Raw genomic sequence first — 23,460 nt, forward strand, 5'->3', positions numbered from 1 at the left:
ATGCCCTGCGCTTACCATCGAGTGCTGCGCGGGTGGCGTCGGCGTGGGGAGCGGGGCGGTCCCGCTGGCCTCTCCGTCTCTGTCAGGCCGCGGCAACATGGCGGGCGCGGAGCAGGGGGCGAGCCCGGAGCAGGCGGAGAAGCACCTGAACGGGGAGCTGCTGCTGGAGCCTGAGGACGCGGAGGGCGGCGCGGCGGGGCCCGGCGCCGAGGAAGGCGCCAAGAAGAAGCGGCGGAAAAAGAAGAAGAGCAAAGCCGCCTCCGCGGGTAGGGGCCCGGAGCGGGGCCTGGAGACCCTCCCGCGGGCAGGGAGGGGAGCCGGGCACAGCCCCGCGGCGGCGGGCGGCGGCTCGGTGAGGGGTCGTGGCGGGCTGGCGTTAGTGTGGATGGGACTGGGGAGAACCTCCTAGGGGGCGGCTGTGACAGGAGCTCGGGAGTGAAGCCGCCGTGGCGGTGGGGTGGCGGGGACGCGTGAAGCGGCTTTGGGGGTCAGTCTGTGGGTGGGGGAACGGTGCGAGAAGCGGTCGTGGAGGCGGGGGTTGGTGTGTGTGTGTGTAGCTGTGGTGGGACTGGGGGCAAGTCTCTCCTTGACTTGGGAGGTGGTTCTGTGAGTGTGGATGCCATTGGGACGGGGAAATCTGCCGTGGGGTCAGTCTGCCAGTGGGGAGCCACGACGAGACTGATATTGTAATTGGCTAGTATCTTTGTGGCCTTGCTGTTGTTTCCCTCACTGTCTGCTCCTGTTGCTTGTCTTTGAGGCAGGTGATGTGAGGTGCCTGAAGATCATTCAGAATAGTGGTTAAGATGGAAAGAGTCGTAACATTGGCACAGGGACTGTTGGTTGCTCATACATTTGTGTGAAAGAAAGTTCCTCTATGTTTCAGCTCACAGCCTGTTTCAGGGACCGTTTGCGGGGAGATTGTGTATGCTGCTTTGTACACAGCAATATCCACCCCTATGGCCAGAGATAAAGAGCATAATTTTGTTGCCTTAAAGTTTATCCCACAGGAGGGAGCCATTCCCGCTAACCTCCCAAACATTGTACATAGAGATCTGAGGTGAGTCTGTGCAAATAGTGTAAGGAAAGCACAATTTGAGACTCTTTTAACAGGCTAGGAGTTAGAGTTGACGATACTTCGTGTTAATCATTATTTTCATAACACTCGTGTTATCTCCCTGGAGCAGGCTGGTGCTAGGAACAGCAGAGTTATACAGACAGAAAAGAACTGTAGTTATTTGACTATTGGATAATCTTACCTTTATGTGCAGGTTTTTATAATGGCTCCTGTCACCATAGTACCTAACAGTTGTTGTTACATGTTCCCTACTTTAGAAAAGGTGAGAAGTGCTCTGATATCTTCATAATGAGGGCGGTAAAAATATTTAGATAATTTTTCCAGGTTTTTATATCACAATTCAGAGCCATTTTATTTTGGTAAATCACACTCTATTTTGCAAACAGGACAACAAGAAACAGAGAGAGAATTAGAGAGTGCTCTTGATGTAGCAAAACAGTTGGATAAACAAACACTGGAGGAGAAGGAAAAAGATGATGATGAAGAAGGCAAGTGTAACATTGTTTTTCTAACATCTAAAATGAAAGTCTATGAAGTGCTTGAAATTGTACTTTCTACAGCTGTCTAGTTTTTCCAGTTTAAGTAATTTTTTTCATCCAAGATGCCACTGTATATTTGCAGCATCTTTTTTTCATATTCAGTAATTTGCTAACTGGGTTATTAGCCTCATTATGTCACTTGAGCAAGAGATTAAATTTCAGACAGACACATTATGCCAGCTGATAGCAAAAGTTGTAGTTGGTTTTCATCCTTATGGATTTATACCACAAAGGAGATCTTTTAGTCTGATATAGAACAAATAATATAAGGGAATGCTGGAGGAAGAGTCTGAGGAGATGTATAATAAATAAAATACACTATTATAAAACGTGTATTTCTAGTCACTGAGGAAAATTCTACCTGTAATCCTAGTTCTTGCACTGAAACCTAACTAAAGAAATATAAAACACATTGCAATAGAGCAACAAAGAGTCCTGTGACACCTTATTGACTAACAGATGTATTGGAGAATACGCATGCGTCTGACAAAGTGGGTATTCACCCACGAAAGCTTATGCTCCAATACATCTGTTAGTCTGTAAGGTGCTGCAGGACTCTTTGTTGCTTTTTACAGATCCAGTCTAACACGGCTACCCCTCTGATATTGCAATACAGGTACATACTTTTTATTGCTGCCAATATGGATTCTAAACAAGTAGTTTGTGAATCATTTTTTGTTTCTAATCTGAATTTAAACATATCTTATGTTATAAACATATTACATGATTGAAAACCAAATAGAATTAACCTGTTCAGTAAATTAATTGTTCGGTGTAATAAAACCACTCATTTAGCACCTGTCTGCTGAATTAGCATTTAAAATAGGCTCAGCATCCTAAAGTGATCATTTTTAAATTTATCTCTTGGCAAACTACCTCTGGAGCTTTAGATTTCAGAACATACACCTCTACCCCGATATAACGCTGTCCTCGGGAGCCAAAAGATCTTACCGTGTTATAGGTGAAACTGCGTTATATTGAACTTGCTTTGATCCGCCAGAGGGCACAGCCCGCCCCCCCCGGAGCACTGCTTTACCGGCTTATATCCTAATTCGTGTTATATTGGGTCGCATTATATCAGGGTAGAGGTGTATTAAATAGGATGTTAGTATCCAGAAACACTTCAGTAGAAAGAAGAAGAAAATTGCATTAATGCATATAGCGCTAGACAATAACCTTTGAGTGTATGTACAGTATCCAAGTCAATTTAATTGCTGTTTGTAGTACTATATATTCTGATAAAACTGGATTTCTTTAGGTGATATGGGGTAAAGGGATATTAATGTTAATATAATATGTACATTGTTACTATGATTGTTGTTGAGTCAGAATTCAGTGAGAATAATAGCGAATGCTTCATAGTGAAAGGAATTCCTTGGTGGGAGCGGGGGAGGGAATTAGAATCCTTGGATATTTTATCTCGTGGAGAGTGTTCTTATTCATAGATCAATTAGTACATTGCATTTCATTCTGCTCTGTCTTTTTTACAGTGTAGTTATCAATATTTAAATAAATCTAAAATTAAGTGGTATTGTCACTGAAATAATGCTCTCCCTATCTTCCGTCCAAATTACTTGTAAATTCTTTTACAATATGCACAAGTTAAATATCAGAATTTTTAATTTTTTGATTGCCTTTCGTGTTTTTTGCTTGACTCATTCTCTTAACACCACTTGAAATCTGAATAATTGTGGGAAATAGAGGCTGTGCCTGAAATCTGTTCCTGTTTGTTTTTCTTAAAAAAAACTCAATTTTTTGGCCATCTCCACAATTGGGTAACCCTAACACTGCCCATTGGATGGGAAGAAGTGTTCAGAAAGTATTCACTATGGTTCTGCTGCATTACTGAATTGGGCTGGCAGCTTAGCTCATATGAGATAATGGAAAGTATAGTTACTGTGTTTCTGAGAAACAGATTGCATTTCAAGTATGGTCATGGCATATAAGGGCTTGTTTCAATTCCTTGTAAATTCTTATGGTGCTAGCCTGGTGAAAAATTTCTCTTTATTACTGGGTAAGCAACCTGGAACAGAAAATAACATTAGTTGGAAACAGTAGTTATGGATCTGGCAGCAGAGTAAGTTGGCAGCAATTTTCAAAGGCATGGCAGTGTAGGCCCAGTTAGTTTGGGTTACTGATTGGCAGATTCTCTTGCGAGTGACATATGTTAAGACCATGGGAAGTGAATAACAGTAGCTACCGACGTCTTGAATGTTTCCAGTGTCTGCAGTGGTTAGCATAGGGACCTGGAAGGTACCCTGACTCTGTGAGTTCGTGAAGTATATGCCAAGACTACTACTTTTTCTGATGCAGTGTTAATGGATTAAACACAGTTCAAGGTCAAGATCCATGTGACACAGTTATTGTGATTGAAAGAAATAAGTACAGGCTATTAGGTGAGATTGACCACCTAAATACATTTTTGATTGAGAACCTGGCAGGACAGATTAGAAAGCAGAAACAACAAGGTGTTTGTACCTACAAGACATCCTTAAAGATTATAAAACGAGATACTTAAGGCTGAAACTTGACTTTCTTTTACACACTGGGTTTTAATTAAGTACTAAAATCTACACCCACTGCAGGACTGCAACAATCTAAAAATCACCAATCTACTTAATAACTCAGATTACATTGACCATTTTACATAAGTAAAATGACCAGATTACATAAGTCATTTGCCATTTGAAAGGCATGGAGATCTAGTGATTCCAGTTTTTGTGCAGGGAATGCCCTGTCAATTTTTATAGATGAGCAAATACAGGGTTCTGAGTAAATATGATGAAAATAGCAACACTTTATATTGGAAGAAATTGAGACAACTTCTGGAATCAGTTTTTGTAACTAAAACAGGAGAGTTGGGTGGGTAGTTTTTGGATCTAGAAGGTGTAGGCAGATAGATGTGCAGAGTAATTAGCACTTCAGCTAAATGTATTGTACAATGTTTTATAATCTTTGCACATATGGAGTAGGTAAACATTATTAGATGTAGCCCCATCATGTTAAGTAAATATTATTTTTGGATAGAATCAAACCATGCTATAATCACACTCAGGCTGTTGTTTCTTGCTGCTTTGATGCCATGTGCTCCTCTCTCTTCAAGCTCTGAAAATTTGTAGGAAGGAGTACCATAAATATTGGTCCCTCCCCTGGGTTACCTGTCATTTATATCTTCTGCACTACTTATGTGGTGAGCTCCACATTGACCTCTGTGAGTTCCATCATCACCATTTTTCTTTTCCTTTTTCTTTTTCTGGTAAAGGAAAGTATCAGTTCTCTAAAGTGGTAGTCACTTCTTTCCAGCTGTATTATCTAATATTCTTTCTAACCCCTTTTCCCCAGAGGTCACATGTTAGCTAGATTCAGAAAATGGGATTTGGGATGGAAAATGCTCCGTTTCTAACAAATTCCTCATAGGCTTTCTTTTTTCATTGACTAACTTCTGAAATATGCCGCCAACATAAAGGAACTATTCAGAGATATGCTATCAGCAGTGGTGTTTTCAGAAGTATCTTGTTACATCTGAATCTGGAGTTGGGAAGGAATCTGCAACTGTTGGTAATTGCTTCTAGCTGTCTCTCTTACCTATTCAGCTTTCTTCAAAGTTTCTAGAATCTATGAATTTGGGGACTTGTAACAAATCTGAACAACATCAAGTTCAATGCAGCTGAGGTAGAAGCAGCATTGGTCACAGATGCAGTGTTGTACCTGGTTCAAAACTCAAATTCTTCTATTTGCTTATGGCATAGTTTAAAAGGGATATACACATTTTAAGTGAAGTCAGATGTTTAACTTTCAGATAGAGTTTATATAAAACTGTTGATTTTTTCATTGCTGTGTACAAGCTGTAAACTAAGGTGTCAGATACAGATTGTCTCATAAGCTGTATAAAATTGAGGTATCAGTTTTATGAGTGTTCTTTAAGCCATCTTACCTGGTAGTTTTTCAGTAAGGTGCCATGATAATTTTTATCCTACATTTAACTCTTTGAGGGTGTGTATGTGTATATATAAACACATTTCTTTTACAGACGGAGAGGGTGAAGGAGATGGAGCAACAGGGAAGAAAAAGAAGAAAAAGAAAAAGAAGAAAGGGCGTAGGTGTCAATTACAACAATAATAAAGGGAATTTTCTCATATTCTCACTTAAACTTATTCTCCTATATTATGGTTGTCCAATTAAAAATATTGTGGGGGATGGAACACAATGTAGATCCTTGGCCAAGGCAGTCTGAAAGTTCTCTCTGGTGCCTCTGAATGCCGCACTGAGCATTGGCCAGGTCAGGTGACTTGAGGGCATCATGGTACATGGTGTTCCAGGGATAAGCCCAAATTCTGGCAGGAGGCTCTTAAATATACTTTGCTATTTTTGCTTTTCTTGCAATTTATAATAATTTACAGCTTGCAGTATAAAACTTCTTAAAATGTTTACTCAACAGCTAAGGTGCAGACAGATCCACCTTCTATTCCAATATGTGATCTATTTCCCAGTAGCATATTTCCAAAAGGAGAAGAATGCGAATATCCACCAACACAAGATGGGTAAATGTTTTGTTTCTGTTTTTAAGTCTAAAAAATAACTAAGTTTAAAAAATAAATACTTCTGATCTGAAAGAACTTCTGATATACAATGAAAGACTTAATTTTCCTGCAGCTTTGTTTGACTAACCCTTAATGCAGATTGTGAACAAAGTTGATGGTAATGCCTCTTTACTGGATCATCTAACAAGTTCCTCCACAGAGGTCATCAGATCAGAAATGTTCTCCCTTCCGACCCTTTAAACTCATTGGTCTGGATTTATATTTTACTCAAATATTTGTGTAGCTTGCTTTCTTGTGGAGTCCATATATAAACTAAGATAACTGCAGTAGCATGTGTGAACTTCCTTGATGCTCTTAATAGGATGTTCACTGTGGAGCATAGTGATAACTGGAGTTGGGTGAAAAATATAGAAGGTGTGGGGAGCAGGGAGTATTTGAACACATGCAAATAATGTGATTTTTTACAATCTTTTACTTGCTAGCCACAGACTTCCTTAGGAGCAGACTTTTTTTAGGTGTAACGTTTATGGAAAAAGTGTGTCTAATGTATGAAAGTTTACGTCCTGATGTCAAGCCCTCCTCCTGTTTATTTAAAACAAACAAACAAAAAACACCCTTGTCTGCTCAGACAGCAGAAGTAATGCCATGAGACTTAGGTGACCTTCACACACATTAACTAACAGAAAATGGGGTAAAATTTGTTGAAAACATTGTTCATGAAATAGTCTTCACAGCTCTAGCAATATCTCTTTTTTAAATGGCCTGTAAATTTAAAAATCACACTATTTTTTGTGCCTGCTAATGTTATAAGTATGCCTAAGATTACTGTAAATAAGTTTTGAGAGAAATATTATTTGTTTACTTTTATGAAGTGCTGTCAACTACCTGTAGTACTTCTTACTTTCTATATTTTATATTGCCAGTTTCTCTTGTTTGAGTCTGTCAAAGCAATGTAGAAGTGAAAGTTTCAAAAACAAAATGTGATTGTAAAATCAAAAACATTGGTAAGAGAACTCACGGACAGGTGCAGTATCTAAATGAAAAGTAGCTTCATTTTTTGAAACTGCTTAAATTTGAGGTTGTTAGTGTTCCTTTAAAATGTGTCTTAAGTCAAAATACAAAGCATACTCTTTTGACTGAGTATCCTGTGCCTCTCCACTCTCATCTGCTCTTACCCAAAACAACTCCACATAGTTGCAAAGCGATTTTCTCTTTAGTTGGTTCCACATACAGATTTTAATAATTTGATATGTTTTAACCAGCTAAATGCAAAAATTTACTAATTGTTAGGTTTCTTTTGTTTAACAAGGGATGATTATCTAATCTCAACAAGGGGGGAAAAAATTCTTGCTTTGTGAAGAACTTGAAAGTTCAGTGAGGCTGCCTCCTGTGGCTTTCCAGGCTTAGGTGAACAACTTTTTTGAGGGCAAAGAACTGTATAGAAATTCTAAGGTGTTATTTGAACACAGTCAATAAATATTGCAGTATTTGTGAATGAATACTTGATTTTTCAGGGCTATGACTGACATAACTCCTTGAACAATGGAAGTTGAAATAATTTGAGATAACTCTCCCATTTCAAAAGTGACCTATACACGATAGTGGTGGCTTTCAAACTGAATCAAAGAAGATATGGAACTCTGAAGTCATTTAATTCAATTACCCACCTACTATCAGTAAGGCTGAGAGTCTGTCCTGGAAGACATGGATTCTGTGCACCAGCAGGTGCCCCAGAGACACCCCCCCCTCCCTCCAGAGCAGCAGCTGTGCCCCCAGAGCCCCCCAGAAGATCAAAGATTTAGTCAGGGGTATTTATAGTACAAGGTCAGGACGGATCACAAGGCCATGAATTTTTGTTTATTGCCCGTGACCTGTCCATGACTTGTGCTAAAAATGCACATGACTAAATCTTAGCCTTACCTATCAGAGCAGGGTTGTGTCCTGCTGGATACATTTGGGTAATTTTAGATCAGGGGTGGGCAAACTTTGTAGGAGCGCTTAGGAGCTGAAGCGGGGCCATGCCGTGGCTTCCAGGAGTCGCATGGTGCAGCCCCCGGCCAGAGCGGGGCCCAGCCGCATGGTGCGGCTCACGGGCCGGCTTAAAATGACTCGCGGGCCAGCTTTGGCCGGCAGGCTGTAGTTTGCCCACCCCTGTTTTACATGATATAAGAGAAAATGTGGAAAACCAAACCCCATGCTCTCAATGTTCCTAAACCTCCAATCACCAGAAGCTGGGACTGGATGACAGGGTTGGATCACTTAGTAATTGCACTGTTCTGTTCATTCCCTCTGAAGCATCTGGCAGTAGCCACTGTCGGAAAACAGGATACTGGGCTAGGTGGACCATTGGTCCGACCCAATATGGCCATTCTCATGTTCTAAGTCACTTGAAAGACCACTCCACAGTACAGTTGGGCCTCATCAGTAATTTTTTTAACCTCTACTCAGGCTAAATTTTCCTCTGCCTTTTTTTTTCTCTGAAATAACTTCAGTTTGTCTTCCTGAGATTGAGATTCTCAGAACTGAATCTAGCGTGGTCTTGCTAGATTATTATGGAGAGGGGTTATCGCCCCTGAAGTGATGTCTGGGCACTTTCAGCATAAAATTTCATTACTTTTTTGATATCATGTTCTATTGCAGGCGCATAGAACTTGTTGTCCATTCTCATGTTAATTGTTTTGGGTGGTTTTTTTTTTTTTTTTTTTTTTTTTTTTGTATTACTGGTGAATAATTGATTTGGATTACTTTTTATCATGTGCATTAATTTTGCATTTTTCCAGGCTGAATATCATTTTATTTACTGCCTGTGTTTCTAATCTCTATTTTCTTTTCAAGAATTTCTCTTCTCTGGTGTTTAAATACTAATATGTGACATTGAGGAGATTTAATTAACATGCTGTCAAAATCTTTTTACCCTTTCTCCTATCCCGTGTTACTGATGAAAGTATCAAAGTAAGAGTGCATATATAACTGATTTTTTTGAGGTGCCCCCAACTGCTGAGACATCCCTCCAACATTTCATCCATCTTCAGACAATGGGGAAGTACAAGGCAGCAGCAAAGTCTAGCAGTCATGACCTGCATCTACATGGCCCCAGGGCTGTAACTGGTGCATGAGAATGAGCCCATGGACTTTTGCCATTAGTCTCGTGTCTGCATTTTCTTAGCTTTTTCCATACCTATTAAATGTTGTCCTGTAGTTCTAACATAAGTTCATTTTGAGAGACTGAGTATAAGCTAACTAAAATGAATGAGAACCTTGAGTTCTCAAAACATACCAGAGGGAATTTCTGCCCCTTTTCCCTCCTTCAGCCATACTCTCAATCTCTCCAAAATACCTTTCTACAAAGAGCATCTTTGCTATGTAAATAACATTACACAAAAGGTTTTGAGCATCTGCTCTGATTGGATAGGGGAAAATAATCCAGATGATGACCTAAGAGGATCCAGTATTCAACCACAGTTATTTGTCTATATTCAGTAGACACAATCACATTGAAACTTTAACAAGATCAGTATCCTCTGGGTCCTATAAGGCCATCTCATTTCCAGAATCAGTGTGAAAGATGAAGAGAAGATCTAAACCAGGGGTTCTCAAACTGGGGGTCGGGACCCCTCAGGGGGTCGCGAGCTTATTACATGGGGGGGTTGCGAGCTGTCAGCCTCCACCCCAAACCCTGCTTCACCCCCAGCATTTATAATGGTGTTAAATACATAAAACTGTGTTTTTAATATACAAGGGGGGTCGCCCTCAGAGGCTTGCTTTGTGAAAGGGGTCACCAGTACAAAAGTCTGAGAACCCCTGATCTAAACATTGCTAGAGTAAATAGCTTGGGCTCCTTGTTTCCTTCGGGAAATAGGTCATCTGGTCCAAATGCTCTTGTTCAACTTGCAGAACTGAATTTCTTAGCTTTGTGCAGTATAACAAAATAGGCATAATTTCCTAATCTAATAGGACTGAGATCTGCATCTCCATGTATTCTCACTGGGAATTCTTCAGCATGCTTTTGCAAGTTTTTAATAGCTTCTGATTATGAGGTTTTGTAGTTCAGTCATTAACTTAGTTTGCATTTTATATATTTGTTAGGTATTGTGAAAGGTCTTCCCGTGAAACCAAAGACTGTGGTTTAAAGACAAATTATTTGACTTGTAAAACTTCCAGGGAATTATCCACAAAAGAGTAGATTGTTTCAGTCCAGGCAAAGTACCTTTTCTGGGGTTACTGAAGTATGTATTTCATGTACTGTTGCTCACTTCTAAGAGAGGCTTACCTTTCATATAATATGAATTATTTTTTTAATCTAATTTTTGAAAAGCATTTGTAGTGGCTGTGCACAGCCAATGGCTATTGCTAATATATAACATAACAAGCACTATAGGTATGAATAGGAGTTCAATATGTCCTATAACCCTGAGACTTATTGTTACTGAATATATTGAGTATCAAAGTAATGTAATTTGAATAAGGTGTTTCACTTCAATTCGTGGTATAAAAGGCTTTCTCAAAAGGGATTAATATTTTTAATCCAGTTAGAGTAGGAGGATGGAGAACTACTGGGTTTTCAATGTAAACAGATTCTTTGTGTCCACTGGAAGAACCAGCCAGGCACGCTTCATATATAGCTTTTGATTCACCTCCATGGAGGTGAATGTAACCAGCCTTGGTCAGAGACATGTTCAAATTTATTTATAAAATGACCACTTTGTTCACTTGAGTTGTTTTTAGCATACTATATAATACAAATAATAGAGTTTACCCAGAGCATATGAGTTGATGACCCAAGAGAAATGACCCTTCCGCTCTTCAGGAATTAAATCTATAGATATAGGTTTACATGCAGACTGACTCAGAGAATTCAGATTATAAAAGTTTGGACAACATTTCTAATGTATTAAGAAATGACATCCTATTTTATCATTTGTTGAGTTGTGAAATACAGACAAGTACTGAAGAATCAATAAATAAATATTTTGGTCAATTTTCTCCAGCCTTTATATATGACGATTTTGTTGATGCATCTCTTTTGTATCTAAAACGATCTGCTATTGAAGAGGAGCATGGCTTGCTAAACTAGAAATAGTTCCTTTACATAGTTTGCTTTCAGCAAATCTACTCTTGAATTGTGCTCCTATTTTTTATTTAGATACATCTCTACCTCGATATAACGCTGTCCTTGGGAGCCAAAAAATCTTGCGTTATAGGTGAAACCGCGTTATAGTGAACTTGCTTTGATCCACCGGAGTGCGCAGCCCCGCCCCACCGGAGCACTGCTTTACTGTGTTATATCCGAATTCGTGTTATATCGGGTCGCGTTAATTCGGGGTAGAGGTGTATTCTAAAATCCGAGAGCTGATCTGGCATTTTGGCTTAAGCAATTAGCTATAACTTAAATCTGCTTAGAACATTTCCCATAACGTAATTATTTTCATTTTATACATGATGAAGCAAGATTATTTCTTGATCATAGGTCTTCTCGTGCTTCCAGTGAAGTGAGTGAGTTTTTTCCTTTGATTTCCTTGGGAGCGGGAGCATCTCCCATATTGTAGCAACACTATAATATGGTATTTAAAGAAATGCTGTCAACTCAAATGTTTTCTAATTGAGTAATCAAAAAATAATTTGTTTCTCTGATAGAGCACCATTTAAAGGGCATATACAGATTTAAAAAAAAACAAAACTTAAATTTAATTTTATAAGGTTCTTTCTGCTGTTGTTCATACAGCTCTCTTTCCAGTAGGGCGACCAGATGTCCTGATTTTATAGGGACAGTCCTGATTTTTGGGTCTTTTTCTTATATAGGCTCCTATTACCCCACACCCCCCGTCCCGATTTTTCACATTTACTGTCTGGTCACCCTACTTCCCAGGGGGACAATGCATGTGCCGCAGAATAAGTGTGCTGTCTATGTGCCTACCTGTTGACGCTTCAGTTTGTTTAATCTTTGCCACTGTTACTGTTAAAACACTCCTGGAGAGCTTGTGGTGAAGAGAGCATGTGAGCTCTTCCCAAAGCTGTGCATGGGAGTGATGTCCTCATGCTAGTGTGTGCAACAAGAACAACAACTGAATATTAGCAAAATAGTGAAACTGATTATATGCAGTGCTGTCAAATGCATACAGCAAACTGAAAAAAAGAATATTCTCTAATCTAGGTACAGAATTTTTATATGAAAATATGATTTTCAAGATGGCTCTGACCCTTTAAGGGTGATTCTGCACTTTTATTCTGAACCCTTGATGTTAGATACTTTTTCAAAAAATTATTTTGGACTGGATTTTCTTATTGCGACCTAGAATATATATTTTGTGTGTGGAGAGTTAACTAATAGAGCAAAACAGGTTAATTGAATTTAGTGTGGGGAACCTACCAGATGATGGATTTTTTTGTGTTTGATTTAACAGTGGCTTTGTTTTTAAGTTTTAAACTTGGCTTCTGCTTAGTTCTGTCTGAAGACTGTTATCTTTACTTTCAAGGCCCTTGGATTTGAAATAACTAAGTTATGGAGTTTTGAAAACAGCATGTCCGGCATCCTAAATACATTGTTTTCCCTTAATTTCAGGAAGACATGGCAAAATGGATTTCTCTGATACATACATTAATTTGAATACAGGCTGGAACAGTTTTTTTTTCAGGTTGAGGCTTTGTAAATCTAATTTGAAAATTTGTGACTGCAATTTTAGATTAAAATGTATAATGAATTAAGTTTTATAAATGCATTTTTTATAAATATCACTGCTGGTAGGGTATCTTAATTTAATTTTACAAAATTGATATAAACCAAAATATTGAAAATGAAGGCCTGATCCTGGAAAAAAACCACAAGCAGGTATGGGACTTTACTCACATGAATAATCCCATTACTTCAATGGGACTACTTGTGTTTAAAGTTAAGTGTGTGCATAAATGCTTGCAGGATTAGGAACTAAAATAATATTTTTACTACTTTTGTTTTAGTATCCCAATCTTTATCACAAAGACAAACAAAACTAAGACAAAATTGCTTCAATGTTAACAATGAAAAGTTAAACATTCAATACATTAACAAAGTTTACTGTCCACTCATACAGATAGGCCCACACCTGCCAGTGTGTGTGAGAGAGTGATTTTTCATCAGCACCTAAATTAATTAGCAGCATAAATCCCATTGACTTCAAACTGCAGATACTTAAGGGGGAATAGAGCCTGGCGGAAGCATTGCAGTGTTCTTGACTTGTAAAAGAAGTTCAATATATTGGAAGATGGTGTTGCTTGCTAGGCTGTTTGCTTTATCAATGTTGTGTTCACATTATTCTCATAGTAATGATGTTAATGAGGTTCTGGACTTGTCTTTTCAACATAGCTGAGTCTTTTAAGTGTAGGAAAAACTATATTACATCTAAACAAGTTGAGAACATTCACCTTTACTTTGTTCCTATTTTATAGTCTTAAATTGCTGAAGGACTAGCAACAAAAATAAGTAGATTTTTAATTAAAACCCAATAATTTAAAATAATTAAAAAAAAAAATGTTTATCCTCCCTGTTTGACCTCACAGGCATTCAGATAGGGGAGAATTTCATACCTGACTAAATATCCAGATCACTTATATGACCTTTACAGAGTTTTGAACTTGGAGCACATCTCAGTACGCTTTGTTTGCAACATTATCAGTATCTTGACAGGTCACTTGCACATCAGTTAAAGCTAATTGTATAACAGATTTTATATAGCTCAATAAGTATTGTTTGTATTATATTTGAAACTAGAGGTCCCTTTCCCAAAGAGCTTATAGTCTTAAATAGATAATATAGACAAAGGGTTGGAGGGGATGCAGCAGCACAGAGAGGTGACGTGCGTTGCTCAAGCAGGCTGGTGGCACATCTGATTAGAACCCTAGTATCCTGACTGAGTCCAGTGCCCTATCCCTTAGACCATGAAAGATCCCAATTTGATACGCAGGCAGCTATTACATTTTTGTTCCATTTCTTTGAAAAAGACATTTGATAATGCTTCATATGAGTGTGTGTTTGTTTTTGTGGGATCTTATATTGCACTCATTGCTGTGATATTTATGCATCTGTGGATAAAAAGGAAACTTAACAAGAAGCTGCTAATGCAGCATTAAATTGAGAATCTAGTAGAATGGTTTGAAAAGTTGCCAGACCAAACTTAACTTGTCCATTTGCATTTTGACACTGCAGTAGAATCATTACTAATCACAAAATGTTGGGCAGTGGTCCTGCTTGGCAAATACAGTAAGAATATCAATCAAGTAACGTTAGCATTAGTTACAGACACAGTGCATAGCATTTTGTATTGTTGAATGTGTAATGAAAGATTATATATGCATACACATAAATGGACAGTTATTGTTGCTGTGGGAACCTTATTTTCACTCAGGTCAAGAAATTCAGTCTTCATTGCACAAGTAGCAATTGCTGGGCTAGATTCTCTTTTGTGCTGAGATTCTTCTTGGCACAAGAGAGGGCACTGTCAGCAGTCACAGCTTCCTGATTCTGTGGCTGGCCTACACCCGCCTCAGAGTGAGCTAGCTTAAGGCCGTGGCTACACTCGCGGATTCACAGCGCTGCCACGGCAACGTTGCCGCGGCAGCGCTGTGAAGCGCGAGTGTAGTCGCGCCGCCAGCGCTGCGAGAGCTCTCTTGCAGCGCTGCAAGTACTCCACCTCTCCGAGGGGGATAGCTTGCAGCGCTGCGAGCGAGCGTGCAGCGCTGCAGGCGCTGATTACACTGGCGCTTTACAGCGCTGCACTCGCTGCGCTCAGGGGGGATGTTTTTTCACACCCCTGAGCGCAGCAAGTGCAGCGCAGTGAATTGCCAGTGTAGCCAAGGCCTTAGCATCGCTTCTGCTGCTCTAACTTACACCATCTGAGTAGGGACCATATGCTAGCTGAAAATCAGTGAGGCGCAGGTGTACTGCTTTCCGTCTCCGCACCAGGGTAGACAGTTGGCTCTGGAGCCAGCCCCTACATCTTATTGCCTCTAAGAGCTACTTTCTGCTAGGGGACTTCCTAGTTCAAGGTGACACAACTCTACATATTTCTGTCATGACAGCATTGCCCAGCTTGAAGAAGAACTCCAGTGTTTTACTATTAAACACTGTGAATAGATAGATTGTCTTTTCTGTTCTATATGTCAATGAAAAGTAAGGAAATACTGTGGAAATGTCACTGTTGTGTTAGTGGGTGGATCTGAATTTGGTAGAGGTAGTCAAGGCCCTATGAGGCAGGAAGCTTGATTTATTTATTATTTTTTGAGCTGAAAAAACTTCACAGATTTCTTTGTACTTGGAGCTGTCTTTTTCCCTCAGATGTATTTAAAAACTCGTTATTGGGGAGAAGGTGTAGTTAGGTGCATTTCATTGGCAGATCAGTTTCAGGACCACTGGATGTAAACAGCACTCCCCATTCCCATTGACTGCTTCTCTGGCCTTTTTTTTTTTTTTTTTTTTTTTTTTTAACCTACAGACTCTCTCTGAGATCTGCACTGAGTTTATTTTAGTCTCAGGATAGAATTTAAGATTTGATCATGACATGTAAAATCCTAAATGGTCTCTGCCTGCCAGTCTGAAAGATGCCACAAAAACCATTTATTTCATGGGGTTTGGGGGAAAGTTGCGCATAAGTTCCTGGGAGACTAAAGGGGAGTTTGATTTACTGGCTGACTGAGTTAATTCATTATTTGGATATGATTTTTTTCACTGCTGGATGATCATTTAGTATTGTAAGTCTAATTAATTGTTTGGGTACCTAGAGTTTTTTTTTTTAATGGGCCTCCTGTAGTCTTTAAAACAAAAATAAGTATCTTTCATACCCCAAAGGGGCATTGAGGGTTAATTAGTTAGTGACTGTGTAAGCAGTTTACAGTTGTCAGGTCAGAGTTCTAATAAACACCCTGGTGATGACTGGTGGTGATTTTAATTTTAACACTTGTACATAATGTTTACTTTAAAGGCGAACTGCTGCTTGGAGAACTACAAGTGATGAAAAGAAAGCACTAGATCAAGCCAGTGAAGAGATTTGGAATGATTTTCGGGAGGCTGCTGAGGCACACAGACAAGTGAGGAAATATGTTATGAGCTGGATCAAACCTGGAATGACAATGATAGAAATCTGGTGAGGATAAAGACATTTCCTTGAAAGACACTATTATAAAAAGGGGGGGAGGAGGTGTCAAAATGTCACCTGTTTTGACTGCATTTTGAATGCTCTCAGTTCAGGGTACTTTTTGGTGGGTTCTTCCAATGTCCCCCATTTATTCCTTTCATTTCCTCTTGTCTATAGAGTCCATCAGCACCACTACTTTAATCAGTGGAGTTCTTAGTATTGAGTTCCCATACTAACATGACCGTTGTATTTATCTATTTCTCACTTTAGCACCTACATTGTATGTTTTTCGGTTCTGTGCCTCTGTTCTTCTTGTACATAAAACTTCCTCAGGGTGCCAGGAGCAGCAGCATGTGACTCGGATAGTGGGACAAACATCTCTTCTCAGTTCCTGCCAGCATTGCCAGAAAAGTACTATGTGTAGGAGCAGCACATACTACTGTTAGGAATGGGAAAAGAGGCACAAAGCTAGCATGTATACACATACTCTCACAACACTACTTTTCCTGCATATTATTGCTTCCTCACTAGCATCGTTTTTATTCTGCTCATGCTTCTGCTGGAAAAGCAAGTGCAGTCCTCCTTCTGTGACATTCTCACCTGGGAGCTCAGAAATTGAAACTTTTGATTGTCAGGGTTAATGTTAAAAAGAAATAATTACCCAGGTAATCTTTCTTCTGAGTCTTTGGCATTTGATGTTGGGATGTGGGATAAACTTGCAGTTCCAAAACTTACTGCAGATATTGTTGTCAGGAAAATGTCATCAAGAAGGGTGAAAGACAGCTGCCTGCATAATTCTCAATCTGTTTGAATCAAATCTGGTGTGCTGTTGACTTACTTAACTTGAATGTTTTGGGTTATAAGCAGAAATTTTCTCAAAACATGGCCTCCTTTCGTAGTGTATCACAGGCTATGGGGGCTTACTTATCCATATAAGCTTTTTCAAAATTATTTTGTTAGGCGTTAATAGCTTTGTTGGATGAAATTGGGATAAACTGCAGTGATGTGAGGCACAGTTGGGCTGGGATTACATGAGGGCTTGCACCGATGTAGCTATATCATTGTAGCTACACCAGTCACTAAGAAAACCAGTGTAGGCAAGGCCCAAGAAAAAATACATAATGCAACAAGCTTTAATTTTATCCCCATAGCTATTAATATATGGAAATGGTATTTTTTTTATTGGATTACCTTTTTTGAGTAGTTGAAAAAACTGTTTGGTCACATTACTAAACGGTTCTGAGATTATAAAGTCTCTGTGCTATCAGTAACTGTACTAAAATAAATCAATTTAATTTGCCCAGAATTTATATTGTGAATATTGTGTCCCTGATTAGTTAAATATAGCTTGCAAAGTATATTCTTTCAAATTTAAGTAAAAACATTGGGAAAACAAATTAATGTGGTCAAACACAGGACTAAATTAAATGGTTCCAAAACAGATTAGAATAAAATAAGGAACTAAATCATCACTAACCATGCTTACTTTACTGCTCTGTACCTGTTCCTGATTGTATGTTACAAATAAGACTGAAATTAAATGTTTAGGCTAATGCTTTTCTTTGTCTTGTATGTTCTCGCATTTGTAAACAAGTGCTTTAAAATAACTCTCTTAGTACACTGTTCAATTTTTAATAGAAACATCTCTTTTCCTAGTGAAAAACTCGAAGACTGCTCACGCAAACTGATAAAAGAAAATGGTTTAAATGCAGGTCTTGCATTTCCCACTGGATGTTCTCTGAATAACTGTGCAGCCCACTACACTCCCAATGCTGGAGATCCTACAGTATTGCAATATGATGATATTTGCAAAATAGACTTTGGAACACATATTAGCGGTTAGTTTTTCCTTATGATTTATAAAATGATATTGTTGGATTGTTTCGTTGGATGGAAACATTGTACTAACCTAATTCCTTCTTCTGATTTTAGGTCGTATTATTGACTGTGCTTTTACTGTTACGTTCAATCCAAAATATGATAAACTGTTACAAGCAGTAAAAGATGCTACTAATACTGGTATAAAGGTACACTAATTATGAAAATTAATCTTTACTGTGTTCTGAAATTTAAACACAAACTAAATCCCTCATCATAGATTTAAAAACTTTTCTCTCTCTCTTATTTTAAGTGTGCTGGAATAGATGTTCGTCTCTGTGATGTTGGTGAAGCGATCCAAGAAGTTATGGAGTCCTATGAGGTTGAAATTGATGGCAAAACATATCAAGGCAAGCTCTCTCCTTCAGTGTATGTAGAAATAGCTATCCTGGGAGTGTGTTTTATGAATACTACTTTATTCCTGGCTATTGAAGTGATATTTGTTTGCGGTAGTACAAGTAACTTGCATTATACGTACTCATATGACCATTTTCCTCAATGGTAACCTAAAGGAACTTTGCCCTGAATGATTTTCAAACTCTAACTGTTTATACTCAACAAACACTTTCAAAAGCACCACATCTGGCATTTACTGTACTCAGAGGTGAAAAGTGAGAACAGTCTTTCATAATTCTTGTTTGTTTGCAAAATACATAGCAAATAAATATCTACTGATTAGAATTATTAGTTAGTTTCCTTAAGGCCTGAATTATGACTGTCATAGTAATAAAGCCATTACTCCATATATACAATAAGTTAGGCTCTTGCCTGGCAGAAATTTGTACAAGAACAGTGTGATTTTCTGTTGTTCCTTCTGCAATATGTATGAGTCTTTCAGTTTGCTTCCAGTACTCCACGTGTGGGCTAATATAATCATTGGCATTGAAGGGTTAAACATTTGTTAGTGACTTACCTAACTATTTATATTTTACTTTGTTTTCTATAATAGTGAAACCAATTCGCAATCTGAATGGACATTCAATTGGGCCATATAGGATACATGCTGGAAAAACTGTGCCCATTGTGAAGGGAGGAGAAGCAACAAGAATGGAGGTACACTGAGAGTTCTTAAGTATTTAACTCCCTTCTGCTTAACCTTTTCTAAATATGTAGGAAAACTATCTCCTGCATTGTCCAAGTGTGTAGTTTTTTTGCTCACATGGAAAATAATGGTAGGGAATTGACCTTGCTATGCATAGTACTATTTTTTATGAAATATTGAACATCATTTTGGGGCTTGGCATTTCATCTTCATGGCTCGTGGACTTTTTTTCCCCTCCACTATTCCAACTACTAGTCATGTTTCTGAAATTAAAATTCTGGGATCTTGTAATGAAACAGACTTATGTTAGTTACAATTATGAATACATATACTTACGTATTAATACTGTTAGAATATTGTAGTTTTCAGGAGGAAAACAAGAGCCAGGAATTCTAAAGTTAGAAGATGAACTTGAAATAAGAATAAGGAAGTTTGGAGTACGGAAGCTCATTCACAGGAGGGTGGATCTAGTAGATTAGGCTGTCCAGTTTCTAATGGAATTTTGATTGTGAGATAAAGTTGTTTTTGGAATGTGTATGGAAGATAAGAAATGCAACACAAGTGTTCCTAGTTGTTGAAGTGTGTATGAGAAGGGAAGAGTTATTGTGTGCATTGGTGGCCCCTGAGATGTGCTTAGTAAATCTGTATTTGTGGTGAGCGTGAAGATTTGTGTTCCATATCAGGATTTCAGAAGAGGTCATTGCAGTGTGGTGATTGGGTATAAAAAAGGTTCCTTTATGGTAAAGAAGATAAGCAGCAATAATATGTCTGCTGAGGTTGATTGGGGAACCTTAACTATAAACCTACAGACTTTGTTCTTATTGGTCATTTAACTTTATGCATTTTCAAAATTAATCCTTTCAGTGAATTTTTGCATGGGAATTATTTCTGTGGTATCATAGCTGTTCATGATGCTTTGCAAACAGAGCTAGACATGTTTCTTTTAGTTGAAAAGTTTGCAGTTTGATTTTGACAGATTCAAAACAATTAGGCATGTTTGTAATCTGTGATCAAAGATAATTGTTAGCTAGGTTTGGCAGAAAGATGGGTTTTAAGAAGCATTTTGAAGGAGAGAGGATACTTGTTGCACGAGATAAGGAAAGCTGTTCTGTTCCAAGCATAGAGGTAATAAGTATGTTACATTAGATGCCAAGTGCATCCAGTTGCAATTTTGATCTGCATCTAATTTTTAAATGGAATAACAGGATCAGAAAACAAGGGCTTGTTTAGAAGATTGGTACTGGGAGCACCATACCATTACTAAGGAGCCTTTAATTTTATTTCTAGGTCCCTGCTTCTAATCCAGTCATGGTCAGTAGTAATCGGGTGATTTACTATCACTTGACAGATGTTTAGTGGCCTATAGGAAATGACTTGGGTCAGTCATGAGATGTTCTCATCACAAAAAAGCACCAATGCAATTGTTATCTATACTGACTTTCTTGTTAGCAGTGTAAGAAAGAGGTCAAGGATTTAACTGTCGTCTTACCCCTACAGATGATCCCTGCATAAAAGGAGTAAGGAATATTTCCATGACCAGCATAACATTAATTAAAGAGTTATTGAAACATAGTTTACTTTAAATATTTCAGAGTTTTGAGGGTGCTGTTTAATGAAAGAACCAATCGATGTTTAATTCCTTGTAATGTACATTTGCCTACTGTTCATATTTTGCTAGACTTAAACTGTTAATAGATAAAGGTTGAAACGTCTTGTAAAATTGATTTACTTTACATGTATTTACATGTTCACTTTCTTTCTTTCTTTCTTTTCTTTTAGGAAGGTGAAATATATGCTATAGAAACCTTTGGTAGCACAGGAAAGGGTGTTGTTCATGATGACATGGAATGTTCTCATTATATGAAAAATTTTGATGTTGGGCACGTGCCAATAAGGTTAGATCTGGTTTTGAAGCTATTTTTACTGCACCAGAGGAAGCTGTCACTTTTTTCTTTAGAGCTGGGGTACAGCAAAGCCTCTTAACTAATATCAGGTCTTCCAGGGGACTTGAAAAGACTAATGTAAATGATGCGCTTATATGAACTGCGCTGTAATATATGTGTGTGTGTGTGTGTGTGTGTACTAGACTCTGTTTACACATACAGGATGACAGTTCTTACCGCAGAGCTTGAAAATAGCAAAAAAACCAAAACACACAGAAAAGGTGATGCCCTCTAAATGTAGTCTATATTCCTATCATAACATACATAATGAGAAAATAAATATTTTTTGTAAGTTCACAATTCCCCCTTCTCTACTCAGTCAGGATGCTTTTCTTGTTTCCTTCTGGGAGCTTCTGTGACTTATGGTGCAGTTGCACAAGCAAATCTCTTTTTTGGGAACAGAGCTGGTTAAACTGTTAGTGTCATCTTCTGCTGAGGATGGTGGGATGTTTGATTATTTAAAAATTAACTCCTCAGAACAGTGCACTGACATAAAATGAAATGCTCCATTAATTTAGGCTAATTTCCAGATTTCACTGGGATTGCATTACACGGCATTTTTAGAAATGAAACATAAGTATTTTTGAAGCACAGGTAATCAGAGTAAGACATCACAATATAGCAAGTAACAGTGTGGCACACTAGATGCACAACACTGTTTCCAGGTCTTTTTACTACATCCACAACATTTAGAAGTAAATGTCTGTGTTTTGTGTGTGTATATGTAAAATGCATTATATGCTTTTTTGTATTAACATTAAGGTTGCAAAAGGAAGAGCTCAAGTCTGTAAATACTTAAGTTTTGAAGTTGTACACTTAGCTGTCTTGACAAAACAAAAACAGAAGATTATACATATTTTGCACATTTGTTACAGATTTTACAAATTATTTGACTTTCAGAAGTGAAAGTGATATTTACCAATGGTAAAGCTTAATCCCAAATTAGTTTAGTAAATTAGAAACTTCAGGATGATAGACTTGGAATACTTGTTTACAAAGTGAATAGTTCTGTTGACAGTCCCTTTCTTGAAAAGAATAACTTTTGTTATGCTTAATTAGGCTCATTTAAATGCCAACATAACTAGGTTTTGAAGTTATCCTCTTCATCTCACTCTAAGGAGTTGAGGGGAGATTGGTAGGCGTGAGTTCCCACCTTTTCTCCTCTGTTTTGCAAGGCTGAACTAATAAGACAGCAGCATTTTTGGTTTATTTTGAAGGCTATATTTTTCAATGGAAAGATAAAGGTTGAACATTTCTCCTTGAACAGAGCCTGAGATGATGTGAAAAGACATCAAAATCACTGGCTTTGCATTTTTGTAACACCCCTATATTTATCTTTTTACATGGTTTTTATTTCTGTATTAAATGCTTTCTTGATGGTACCTTTTTTTTTTTTCGCAGTTAATTCAGTGCATTCTTTCTTCTAGGCTTCCAAGAGCAAAACATTTGCTCAATGTTATCAATGAAAACTTTGGCACTCTTGCCTTCTGCCGCAGATGGCTAGATCGTCTGGGAGAAAGTAAATATCTAATGGCTCTGAAGAACCTGTGTGACTTGGGTATAGTGGATCCATATCCTCCCTTATGCGACATTAAAGGCTCATATACCGCCCAGTTTGAGCATACCATATTATTGCGCCCAACATGCAAAGAAGTTGTCAGCAGAGGAGATGACTATTAAACTCAGTGTCACCTCAACGCCTTTATGCTCTAGGCTTTGTTGGAACATGTTATACCAGAATTAATTTGCACCGTATTGTCTGTTTTAACAGTGGACCGATGTAATACTTTCCATGTTTGGAAAGAAAGGAATTTAATCAAAGGCAAGTCTTCTAATGTAACTAACCAAGGAAAAAGCTTTCATGCCTCTAGAAATATTTCAGAAGGTTACGTATATTTTTTTCTGTTCAGGGAAATATGTGCTATAAAGCTCAATTTTTAGTTTGGAATGAGTTATACATTTTGTTTTGAACATTTATGATAAGAAATGCTTTTCAAATATTTATATTACCATATTCCTACTTGAATGCTTTGAATGATTACACCTGACTTCTGCGCCTAAGCCCTCTATGGTATTGCCTTTTAAATTTCCTGGAATCCATTTTGTAAAAAATAGACAAATTTTCAGATTTTAAAAACATATATACTTTTTAAAAGTCTGGTTCTGACTCTGAGCAGGAGTCTGCTGGGGAACTGCTCTATTAAATAATAATAAAAAATATCCAGTTGCCATTTATTGTCTTGAAACTGGGCCTGTCCTACCATTTATGTGAAACTTGACAATCTGTCATTTATTTAACAGTAGTATCTATGCTGGGAGCCAGGCCAAGGTGTTTGGGG

At 38.1% G+C, this 23,460-nt stretch overlaps 1 protein-coding gene across 2 annotated transcripts; it reads left to right on the plus strand.

The window, feature by feature from the left end:
• METAP2 (methionyl aminopeptidase 2) lies at positions 1 to 23,069 on the plus strand. 2 transcript variants are annotated; one of them, XM_005306504.5, is made up of 11 exons: positions 2 to 266; positions 1,462 to 1,563; positions 5,645 to 5,710; positions 6,053 to 6,155; positions 16,106 to 16,267; positions 17,915 to 18,096; positions 18,191 to 18,285; positions 18,390 to 18,486; positions 19,086 to 19,189; positions 20,958 to 21,073; positions 22,549 to 23,069. In XM_005306504.5, exons 1-11 carry the CDS (start codon positions 98 to 100, stop codon positions 22,799 to 22,801), a joined length of 1,449 nt encoding a protein of 482 aa, XP_005306561.2. In that variant the 5' UTR covers positions 2 to 97; the 3' UTR covers positions 22,802 to 23,069. The 2 variants fall into 2 exon arrangements, with proteins under 2 accessions (XP_042715740.2, XP_005306561.2); XM_042859806.2 differs by lacking the exon at positions 5,645 to 5,710 and having other exon boundaries at positions 1 to 266.
• Positions 23,070 to 23,460: the final 391 nt, after the last annotated feature.

Source organism: Chrysemys picta, chromosome 1 (genome assembly GCF_011386835.1).
Source record: "Chrysemys picta bellii isolate R12L10 chromosome 1, ASM1138683v2, whole genome shotgun sequence".
Lineage (NCBI taxonomy): Eukaryota > Metazoa > Chordata > Testudines > Emydidae > Chrysemys > Chrysemys picta.